The sequence below is a fragment of the Ictalurus furcatus genome, chromosome 10, assembly GCF_023375685.1.
Source record: "Ictalurus furcatus strain D&B chromosome 10, Billie_1.0, whole genome shotgun sequence".
Lineage (NCBI taxonomy): Eukaryota > Metazoa > Chordata > Actinopteri > Siluriformes > Ictaluridae > Ictalurus > Ictalurus furcatus.
The window spans coordinates 28,088,508-28,100,962 of record NC_071264.1 but is presented as its reverse complement, the minus strand read 5'-3'; the positions used below and the strand labels follow the sequence as shown (position 1 = coordinate 28,100,962).

The 12,455-nt window shown below is 41.9% G+C and overlaps 1 protein-coding gene across 2 annotated transcripts in view; it reads right to left on the bottom strand.

The window, feature by feature from the left end:
- Positions 1-516: 516 nt before the first annotated feature.
- The window catches only part of galnt18b (UDP-N-acetyl-alpha-D-galactosamine:polypeptide N-acetylgalactosaminyltransferase 18b), a 112,091-nt gene continuing 100,152 nt past the window's right edge, over positions 517-12,455 (bottom strand). For both annotated transcript variants that reach the window (XM_053633967.1, XM_053633968.1), the window contains 2 exons: positions 11,403-11,567; positions 517-6,509 (listed from right to left, as the gene is read on the bottom strand). In XM_053633967.1, the coding sequence (XP_053489942.1) occupies positions 6,363-6,509; positions 11,403-11,567 (312 nt within the window). In that variant the 3' untranslated portion in view covers positions 517-6,362. The remainder of the gene's footprint in view (positions 6,510-11,402; positions 11,568-12,455) is intronic.

Below are 12,455 nucleotides of genomic sequence, written 5' to 3'. Positions count from 1 at the left end.
TTGCATGTGAACATAAATGAATCACGTTAAAAACACACGGGGAAATGAATGAATCGTCTGTAAAGAATCGCGTGAAAATAAATGAATCGTGTAAAAATGGAATCAAAACAAATGAATCATGTGAAAAAAAAATCACGTGAACATAAACGAATCGTTTAAAGAAATCACGTGAACATAAATGAATCGTTAAAAAAATCACATGAAAGTAAATGAATCATGTAAAGATTCACATTGGAATGAATCATGTGAGAAGAAACGCATGAAAGTAAATGAATCACGTGTAAAAATAAAAAATCACATGAAAGTAAATGAATCATGTGTAAAAATTGTGTCAAAATAAATGAATCACGTTAAACAGAATCACATTATAGTAATGTTTACACATGAATTGTGTAAAGAATCACATTGAAATGAATGAACCATGTGTAAAGAATCACATGAAAAAATGAATCATGTGCAAAATTCATGTCAAAACAAACAAATTGTTTAAAAATTCAGGTGTAAAATCATGCGAAAAAAAATGTAGCATGTGAAAAAAAATCATATGAACATAAATCACTGAATCATATGAAAAAATGTATCGTGTAAAAATCACACATGAAAATGAATTGTGAAAAAGTCATAACGTGAAAATAAATTAATCATGTGAAACAATCACACTGGAAAAAAAATGTGCAGTACATATAAAAAATGTGTGAAACATAAAGTTGTGCATCGTTTATGTGATTATACACGTTTAGAATTCTAGAAGATGCTAGTTACAGAGGTAACTGTGGTTCTGGGAATTCCGGATGGTGCTTAAGCATTAATGGATTATCGCAGCGCCAGTTACATAGCTCGAGAGAATATACCAACAACGTCACGTGGTGATGTAGGCTGAGCTTCAAGGATAATGATCACATGAGCTTAGCATTCAGCCTTGGTATTCCTTTCTCGCGCATTCAAAGTGACAAAACTCTGGCGGTCATCCGTAATTCACAGAACCACCTCTGTAACTAGCGTTCTGTTTCAATCCTCCTGAGCACTAATGGATGACTCCTACCTACATAGTCATGAGGAGTGCCACTCACCAAAAAAACCTGTCAAGGTTTCCCCTTAAGAACCACTGAACTCACAGCATGCGTGGCAGCCACGCTGACCTTGTAGAAGCACGCAAAGGTACACAGAGAAGCCCAGGTAGCAGCCGCACAGATCTCTACCATGGAGACTCCCCTAAAGGCAGCCCAAGACGTAGACATGGCCTTAGTAGAGTGGCAGGAGATACCTCCTGGCAGGGGCCTTTGAGCTCTTCGGTATGCCAAAGTGCTCACTTACGCAATCCATTTCGACTGTCTTTGCTTCGACACAGCGCCACCTTTCTGTGCACCACCATAGCAGACAAAGAGTTGATCAGTTTGCCTCAGACTGACAGTAATGTCCACATAACACCTCAGGGCCCGAACAGGACACAAGAGGAGATCCCTCGACCCTGTCGCTTCGGATGAGCCTTGAAATGCAGCCTGATTAATGGACTGATTTAGAACTTGAGGACACAGCACCTTAGGAAGAAAACACGGATTTAGCCACAGCACCATGCCAGAATCCTCTGGCAACCAACACATGCATAATTCACTGACCGACAATGCATGTAACTCACTAACACGCTTATTGGAAGCAATGGCTAATAGAAAGGCAGCCTTCAGAGACCACCACTTAAGGTCAGAACACTGCAAGGGCTCAAATGTTGGCAAACAAAGAAAGTCAAGCACAAGCGGTAAATCCCACCCAGGAAAATGGGGGTTGCTGGCTGGCCTTAAGCACCTCACACCTTTCAAAAAACTGCTCACTACGGTATGGGAACCAAGGGGAGAGCCATCAACAGGTACAGGATATGCAGAAATGGCTGCAACATATGCTTTCAATGTAGAAGCAGCCCTGCCTGCATCCAAAAGATGTTGCAAAAAACTCAACACTCCTGGAATCTCATAGCATGCAGGGTCTAACCAGCGATTCTTGCACCATGAAGAGAACATATCCCAACGTGCAGCATAGGGCTGATGTGTGGATGCAGCTCTAGCGCTAATGACAGTATGAACAACAGCAGGTTCACAATCAGCTAGAAGAGGGTTGGACCCAGAGGCCAAATCCAGAGCTGCAGACGGGCTGGGTCTGCGACAACAGATCCTTCCGGAATGGAAGCTGCCATGGTCTGCCCACCAATGGTCTCAGAAGCATGGGAAACCAAGGTCTGGCTGGCCATCGGGGTGCTACGAGGAGCACCTTGTGTTTGCACTGGGAGATCCTGTGTAGTCTCCCACAGCAATGGGATAGGCGGGAGTTCGGCCATTTGTGAGCCAGTGCATCCAGTCCCAGTGGGCTGGACATCTCTGTCCTTGCGAACCACAACCGACAGTGAGTGGTGCGAAAAGATCCACCTCTGCTTTGCCAAATTGATGCCATATGCTCTGTACCACTTCTGGGTGAAGCCTCCATTCTCCCGAATGCAGAAGGTCCCTTCAGAGAGCATCCGCTACCTGGTTGTTCGACCCAGGAGGTGCACCGCCGTCAGGATGCTAGTCGGGGAAGAGACCAGGTGAGAATTCTGTGAGTGAGACGCAAGAATTTGACTGACCTTGTGCCACCCTGATGGCTCAGGTGGAACACCATTGAGGTATGGTCGGACCGGATGAGCACATGATGGCCTGCTAGATCCTGCAAGAAGTACCACAGGGCTAAGAAGACCGCAAGTAACGCCAAGAGGTTGATGTGGTCCATGGACTGCTCTGGAGACCAACGGCCACACACACACCTGTGACTCAACGTTGCACTCCACCAAACGCGGGAAGCGTTGGTCGTGACCACCTCCCGGCGAGAAGGAATGACCCCTAGTGGTACACCCGCCATTAAGAACTGTGTCGATGCATGATGTCTGGCGGTGTCCACCGCTAGAGAGGCCTGAGGTGGAGCAGGCCCAGCGGAATCACCGAAGTGGCAGCAGTCAGCATTCCTATAAGCCGCAGGAACTGTCTCTGCACATGCTCCAAAAGCATTCTGGTGTTGCAGACAGCTTGATGCCTCATGGGGCACATAAGCTAACGGGGAACGGCCAGCTTTAGCGCGGTATTACTAACCAAAGATTAGCACCGATTAGCACAGGTCTAAAAATAATTCAATTAGGCAAAAATTCACACAACTCCGAGAGAATATCCACTGTGCTTATCATCCTCGAAGCTCAACCTACGTCACCACGTGACTTTGTTGGTATATTCTCTCGACCTATCTAGCTGGCGCTGTGATAGTCCATTAGCGCTTAAGCTAATGGTAAGGAGGAATGAAACAGAAACGCAACGCAGTTTCATGTGACGCAATAGTAGGAGACATGTGTACACACGCACACACACACACACACACACACACACTCTCTCTCTCTCACAAGGGCGAGGTAAGATGAATGGCTGAATGAAGTATTGATCCTTGATGCTACTTCTTTAAAACAGATCGTTCCCGCAGGGCCGCTGACCTCGTGTCTGATCTCCGCCTCCTTCATCTTCACACCAACATCATGAAAAATTCAAGGACGGCATTTTTAACTTGACAATCATGTTTGTAAATGAGATGCTTCTTTTTTGTAGGGCACAAGATAAATAAGCATCAGAAGGCATCTGTGAGTTAAAGCGGGGAGGCGAAGAGAAGGAAATGAAGCGGGATGTTTGCTATGCAAAAATATGCAGCCTCATAAAAAATAGATCTTTACGCAAATCCAAACAAGCTGCTAAGATTCCGAAACTGTGGAACATGTGAGGCTTCATTACTTCTGAAATGCTAGCAGCTTTTATTTTTTACTTATGAAACCGTAGTAGCTTTCTTTAAAAAAAATAAAAATAAATAAAAATCAGAAACAATAGTGACTTTTACTTACTTCCTAAACAGCAGGATTTAAAAATAAATAAATACAATTTTGATTATCTCGTTAGAGTGGCACTTCTCAAGGGGTGGGATACATTTATTAGGCAGCAAGTGAACGGTTTGTTCTCGAAGTTGATGTGACGGAAGCAGGATAAATGGACAAGCGTAAGGATCTGAGCGACCGAATTATGACGGCTAGACGACCGGGACGGAGCGTCTCCAAAACAGCAGGTCCTGACAGGTCCTGACTCGGTCCGATGATCTCTGCTACAGCCTTCCAAGCTTTATTTTTCCCTTGTGACATCTCTACTTTGTAATTTAATAGGTAAATTTGAGGAAAATCTGAAGAAAATAATGATCAAAAAACGCTGCTAGGTTTGTACCACGCATTAACCTAGCTAATACATCTACTCTGAGGAAAAGAGTTGTTTTCGGATAAGTAAGCCTTCTTAACTTCCTGATATTATCCTATCAGTGGTATAAGACGTGTGTATCCTGATCTATAAACACGTTAGCACACCTCTGATTAGCATCGAACCTTGCCGGATAACAGGACACTCGGAGAACTCGACACGTAACACGCTGGCACATCCGACAGCGTTGACGTGTTGCTCGGCTGTTAATTACTGTCAGGGGTGTTTTAATCACAGCGAGATTTGAACATCACGCTCGAACCAAATAAACAAGCCGTGCTTTGACTCGCCATCTGTTCTTTTTTAATTCCATATAATATAAATACTGAGATTTACATGAAGATATAAAATAGTCGATTTGTATCCAGACATATTCCAACGTATTGGCATGTCCCCAAATCGTACAGCTCGATTCCAAAATAATCTCGACCTACGAACCTGAGACACTAGGAGGAAAGAAATACAGCAAGAAACGTTGCCAAAGCCTGCTACACGGTAGCAAATACGGACCGGGTGCGTTAACAACAACAACAAAAAAAAAAATCTCTGCATCGAGTTCGGTAAAACCTTCAAGTCGACACAAATCCAAATGATACCAAATAGAACGGTGTGGAGAACTCCACGGCAGAATATCGTATCTGTAATAAAGGCAGATTTATCCGATATTTTTCTTCATAAAATAACAAATACAATATACAATACAAGCCTATTTCTAGACGTGATTTTTTTTTTTTTTGAAAAAAAAGAACGATATGTATATTTAATACATTCGTACATGACAGTCGTAGCTCCGTTTCCCTAGCGGATGACATCTGTACAGCGAATGCTGAAATCCTGAGCAAAAAATCACTGATAAAATGGTATTGATGTACAGTACAGTGTGTAAGAGGAGAATGCATCCTCCCAAAGTTAAACCGCGGTTAAAGCAGCGATATTAATGACTGCTCATATTACAGCGGCGTAAACGTCAAGCTTCCGCATGATACCATCTTGGCGATCCGATATTTGACGACGGCACTGGATCTGATACGATGCGATACGATTTGATTTAGTGTCCTTTGTTCAGAATCTGGGGAAGTGTTAAATTGTGGAGGATGACGTACAGAAGGAACATTTTAAGGTCCCTATGAAGTGCCTTGAAATGCGGAGCGTCACTCGATGTGATGACGTCATTCCGCCGAAACGGTTAGTCAGGGCGGGACATATCGAGTAGCTCCTCCCACTTTTTAAAACAGCCAATTGCGCAACAATGGCGGGGGGTCGGGGGTGGTGGGAGGGGGTCAGATTCTCATCAGATTCTCAAATCTGATGAGAAGCTGAAGTGCAGAATGATGTCATCGAAATTCTTGATCCCTATTGGTTGTAGAGAAACGGTTTGTATTTTGACCGCGTCTACCTTCTAGAAGTGAATTTTGCCGTTGATTCGGAGCACACTAGCTTATATATGACCTCAAAGCTGAACTATTCATACGAAAAGCCCCAAAACGTCCATTTTGATTTCAGAGTTATGGGGGAAATCACCTAGCTAGCTTATTTTATTATTTACACAGATCAGTTTGAGAATCTGAGTGCGTCTCTTTTTCATGTATGAGGTCATGTGGTACAACCTCTCTATGCTCATTGGTCACAGCGAATAAAGAGGAATAGCAGCTCAGTGTTATATAAATTCTTCGACTCGAATTGGATCGAAATCGCGGATTTAATACGGATCGCGGATTTTTGATAAATAATTGCTAAATAGCTCGGATAATAATAATAATAATAATAATTGGTATAAAGCTTGAAATGAGTGAAAACATCTAGAAATAGGCTTAGCTATATCATATTTGGTATACAATAATCTTATGGTAGGAAAATATTCGATAAATGTACCAGTATTCCACTGGCCACGCTGCCAGACGTGTCTGATCCGTATGCACATGTACAGTAACTAGGGATAAAAATGTTTAACATTTATCATATGATGTCAACTTCAAACAGAGACATCCAGGTGCATCGTGGTCTCCTCATCATTATCCAGGCTTCTCCGAGGTGTCCAGTGTCCTCGACTCTCTCCACGTCCCGTTACAAGGCGCTTCCAGGCAGTACGTTGGTGATAGTCCATTTCTGTCCGCTGCATTTCTGGACGGTGAGCTCGAAGCCAAACTCGCTTTCGTTGCTCTCCACAAGTTCGAGGCATCGCTTTGACTTCCTGTTCTGTATGGAGCCTCTCTGGGGAGAGAGAGAGGGGGGAAAAAATAAAAATAAAAAAATGACTTATTCCACTCTTCATTCTTTGGTAGTGCACCAGTACATTTCAGATTCATTTCGAAATCTCAGCATGTGCTCACGCTACAGGATCACGAACGCTGCAGCGAGCGTCACTTACACTCTAACACCCTCCGCACCCGAAACGACGCTGAGGCTGAGCTCACAAAACAACACTGAGAAAAACGGGAGATGAGAAAAGTTCGAATTCATTTCCGTCTATATTTATCCGCCGCCCGTTTTCCTCAGTGGGATCCTGACGCCTGAAGAAACGGTGAAGCCTCAGATATCACACCCGCTGACCATCGCGTGCTACCGACCTCACCGTCGCCTTTCGTTTCATACCCATATTAGTTTATTCTTCATTCCAGAATGTTCTCCAATCATTGCTCAGGTGTCAGTTTTAATCTGTTATAACAGGACAGTAGTTCAGGCTGTAAGGCAAATCACAGGTTTACATTAATGCACTATTATGATGTTATTATTAGAGGTTGACTGATACCGATACCGATATCGATCAGCCGATAGTTTTTAAAATTGATACTGAATGAAAACATAACACTCAAAGTAAACTACTGCAAAAATAAACAGTACTGACTGTACCATCAAAATGTACTGTAGGTGAATATTTTGTCTCCTGCGTGATTTTGTTTAGCGTCTGAAGGGCGGTACTAAATGAAAAAAATAAATAAAAAAATCTTTAAACAAAATAATGACAATTTACATTGATCATCCTGTTCAAAAGTTTACACCCCCCACCCCACCCCCGGCTCTTAACGTATCGTGATGCCTTCTTGAGCATCAGTGAACGTTTGCACTTTTTTATAACAGCCGTTGTACGGGTCCCTCAGTCGTCCTCCGTGTGAAAACACGGATCTCGACATCATATCGCCGCTGTCAGACAGGGGTCAAAATACGCACAAGTAAACATGCTGGAGGAGTAAAGAACGTGCAGGACCTGGAGGATTTTTCTGAAGAACAGCGGGCAGTTGAACTGCTCAGGAACGAACAAAGGACCCGTGAACGCAAACACTATCACGAAGCATAAAAACATCATGTCGTCCATCATCCAGGTAACGACACATCATAAGAATCATCGAGCGCGTGTAAACTTTTGAACGGGGTCATTTCGATAAACTCGGCTATTATCTTGTCTTGTGGACTGGATGTCAACTAGATGTGAAATAGCTTCTTCCGGACAGAACTAAATAACAAAACAACATAGGATTTATTTTTTATGATCGATCGTGTTTTCTTAACAGTATTAAGAGTTAGCAGATTCTGCAAGGGGTGTGCAAACTTTTGGGCACAACTGTGTATAAATATATATATATATATATATATATTTAGATTTAGAAAGTTTTTTAGAAAGTTTCCTGGTAAAAAAAAATAATCTGGTGTCGTTCCGATTGTGGTCAAAATGTCATTTTATTTTGTTTACTCACATCCTCAGTAAACAACGTGTTCAAATGCCCTTAAGATATTCTAAAAAACATACCGTAAGCAGTTTGGTGTAGCGGCTCATCAATGACCGCGTTCTTGTCGTATTAATTTAGCTGTTCAAGTTCACTGCGAGGCTAATTAATAGGTTTTTTTTTTATGTTTTTTTTTTTTCCAGTGGAGAAGTACAAGGCGTCCTGCTGCTCGCTTCATAATCAGAGCAAATCAGTTTAGCCTTCAGGTTACTCAACAATGTAATTGCCTGTTTCAGTGTGTTCGGTGAGAAAGCTGCTTATCTTTCTTTCTTTCTTTTTTTTTTCCTTCTTGATGTAATTTGTTCCTAATCATCGAATATGTATCTGAACCTTAAGCAGACCGAATCAAGCTGGGCTACGAAAGCGAAAAGAAAAATTCAAGACGTCGTGGAGATTTCAGGATAAAACACGGACAAAGGATTCGTTTTTTTTTTTCTCCCTGAAACGAAAAGGGAACGTCACCAAACCTAAAAAAAAAAAAAAAAAAAGACAACGATGATAAAAAATTTATTTAAACACCGGAATAATTTTTTTTTTTTTTTTTTTTAAAAACCCAGCACTTCCCAAGGCGATGTTTCTTTCTCGAGGGTTCCTATGATGTGATAATGTACGTTTGTTTATTTCTTGTTGAGCTCATTAATTGTATAAAGATGTGAAATTTTGTATTTTTGGTAAAAAAAAAATCTTCTCTGCTTGTTGCAAACTCTCTCTCTCTCTCACACACACACACACACACACATACGCACACGTTTATTTGCCTGGGAAATATTCCTCATTTCAGTGTCAATTCACTCCGATTTGCGGTGGTCGCTTCACGCCCGACACGATCGCCTAAAGCGCACACGCCGGGTGTGAAGGAACGTGTTAGAATTACCGCGTTCAGACGGATTCCGCTGGTGACGTACGATCGCCTTCTTTAGCGCTCCGGTGAACAATGTCTCTCAACACTCAGGGCTGAGACTCCAATTGATTTCGATCGGGTGAAACGCTGCGACCGCGATGTCCGTATCCGTATCGAAGGCTTCGCACGTGATATGAAACATCCTCCCGTCCGTAACCCTACGACTTCCTGCGACATCAGCGTTTCAGCCAAAAGTGTAACAGTAATGCTAAAACGCATATCCAAAATGAACCGCGTATGTATGTGTACATCACTTTACACCTGTGGAACACCTGTGCGCCTGCTTTTACTCGTGCAAATATCCTCTCAGCCAATCATGTAGCAGCAATGCAGCAGCAATTCAGTTAATGTTCACACCAAACGTCAGAATGCGGAAAAAAAAACCAGTTTCTAGAGTTCGGACTTAAATTAAGAGTTGCACGAAAGACAAAAAAAAACATGCGCAGACGTGTGCGCATGTGCGCGCAGACGTCTCGTTGTTGAGAGAGGTCAGACGAGAGTGCTCAGACTCGTTCGAGCTAACAGGAACGTTATATTAGCTCAGATAACCACTCTTTACAAGCGTACGGAGCAGAAAAGCGTCTCAGAAACCGTTCGAAGGTTTGACTGAAAGTTCCAATGTCACGTCAAAGCAAACCAGCAACTCCATTTCCCAGGATGCACCACCGACTACAAACATGGCCAAAGAGGACTACACTTCCCACACACGTTCACCTTCTCCGGAATTCTAATCCCACACACACCTGTTGCCAATCTCACACTCTCTCACTCACTCCACGCTATGTATAAGAGACTTTTTGAACACACGCGAAGTATTACGCTCAGTGGCCGTCATCTCTGTCGCGTACCAAGCCTTTATCCATAGCTTTATGGTTTTAATCTGTTTCTCGTCCTCGTTTCTTGAGTAGCGTCTTAGTCTAGTTTATCCTGTTTGCTGATCGCCGGACCATTTGCCTGTTTTGACCATGCTATTGTTTCACGATTTGGATTTGTCTGCCTATATTAATTAATAATAAGTCTTTATTGATCACATATACATTACAGTACAGTACTGTGAAATTCTCTACCCCAGCATGTCAGGGAGTTGGGGTGCAGAACCATGATACAGCGCCCCCTGGAGCAGACAGGGTTATGGGCCTTGCTCAAGGGCTCAACAGCTTGGCAGTGCTAGGGCTTGAACCCCCGACCTTCCGATCAGTAACCCAGAGCCTTAACCGCCAAGCCACCACTTCCCCTCCTATAATAAAACTCTTATCTGCATTTGCTTCCGTCCTCAACCTCCGTTACGTGACATCCTAAATAAGTGGACACTGAGTGAGTAGTTATTTATTTATTAGTACATTTATATTCTAACATATATATTACCATTTGTAAAGTATTAAAAAAAAACTATAAGATCTGGAAAAAAATAAAACAGGCAGTAAGGAGTCGTCTGACCCTCAGCGACGCCCTTTCGATGTACTTTTCATCCGATGCACATGATGGAAAAAAAAAAGGGAAAAAAAATAGTGACGTAAAAATAATTCCGGGCAGAAACGCTCAAGCAAGATCAAAACGAATGAATGAATGACTTTAGTAATTCATTAATAAATAAGGAAATAAATAAATAAATAACAGAACCAACCAAAATGATAACAATGATAATAATAATAATAATTTTCCTTCATATTATTTGTTATTATGAATATTATATTACATATATATATTATTAATATATGATTAATGTTCCTTCATATTATTTGTATTTGTTTATTTATGTATTTATTTGTTTTGCATTTTTTATATTTGTCTTGTAGATCCTCTAATTTGTTTAATTGTGTGTGTGTGTGTGTGTGTGTGTGTGCCAGACTAAAAAATGGGCTGTCATGATCATTTTTTTTTTTAAGATTGGGGCGTTTTACATGGTATCAGCAGGAAACTGCAATTCTGTATTGATGCAAAACTAATTTATGAAAAGCCGAAAAAAAGTGCCACCATTTATTTATTTTTCTTCATATTTTCTGTAAAAATGCATCAACAGAAACCAAATCCGTCATCTAGCTGGTGGCGGACGGTGCGATCGGCCGTGTTAAGCGGTATTAGGAGTCATTATCTTCTGTTGGTTTCATTTCTGCCTCAAAATATGGAAAGTCGCGAGGAATTTTCACTGTTTTAAAAAAAAAAAAAAAAAATAATAATAACCTGCTTTAATTACATCTCCGCTCGGCATCTTCACTCATACCGCTAATGTGATGCGCACTCTATTACGGTGCGACGTTGCGGGGCCCAAGCACCTAACAGGGACAGCGGGAGCCATTAGGATGTACTTACAGTTCACAGCTGACTGAAGCTAAGGAACGTGTGTGAGTGTTTTTGTGGTACGAGGCTTCCCTCTGCAGACTCTAATGAGGGTTCTAGATTAGCTCTGACAGGTCCACACACTCCTCCCACCATGCTCGTCATCAGCTCCCTGCTACTTCGTTTTCTTACGAGGGCTGTTACCTGAGTGAAAAGCCAGTGGAGCTTCATGCGCTTGGCCGCGGCGTAGCTGCACTCGATCAGCCTCGGCCGCCCGTTCACGTCCACCAGGCACTTGTTGTCGTCGTCGTCGATGGTGGGGCTGAGCACCCCCACGTGGAACTGCTGTGTGCTGCTGTAGTACACGTTCTGAAACAACACCACGAAAAGACACGTCCCTGAGACCTGAGCTACTGACAGAGCACGTGATAACGTCATAACGTTGACCCTTTACAAAAACAGTTACCACGTATAATCTCGAATTATTAATAAAGAGAAAAATATTACTAGGATTAAATGATAAGATTGAGGTTTGTACAGCTGAGGATGCCTGAAAAAATACTGAACCACAGTAAATACATTTTTTTTTTTTTTTAAAAAAGGATCGGGTCTGAGAGTATATTCTAACGGGGATATATATATATATATATATATATATATATATATATATATATATATATATATATATATATATATATATATGTATATATATCTGATACTTTCGGCTCCAGTAGAAGCCACATTAACTGATAAACACATCCAGAGACACATAGTTGCCTGTGATTGTGTTTTAGCAGCGAACCAGAGAGCCGCGGGGACAGAAACAAACACTGAAGAGTGTTATTAGTTACATAAAGCTTGAGCTCGGAATAACGGCCATTGTTCAACTCGACAACAGGAACAGAGCCACAATCACGCTAACGATCGGCGGATACTGAAAATCAAGTTTAACCTTCGTCTTATGTTTACTGCACGGCAAATGCAGTCTACTTTTATTTCTTTTTAGCGATAGCAGTTTCCAAAATTTTTGGACAAACCACCCCAAATGGACATTTGCTCTGACCCCAAGCCTTGACCACCTTCCTTTTTTTTTTTTTTAAATTTAAATTTCAGATTTATAATATAGGACTGCCGTGTCATTTGAACAGTGATCTATGTATGCGTGATGGCAGGGACGTCATATTCCTTGCCCGGACTCACCACTCCAATGTTGTGTTGTTATAGGAAAACAATCCAGGAATCCATAAATAAAAATAA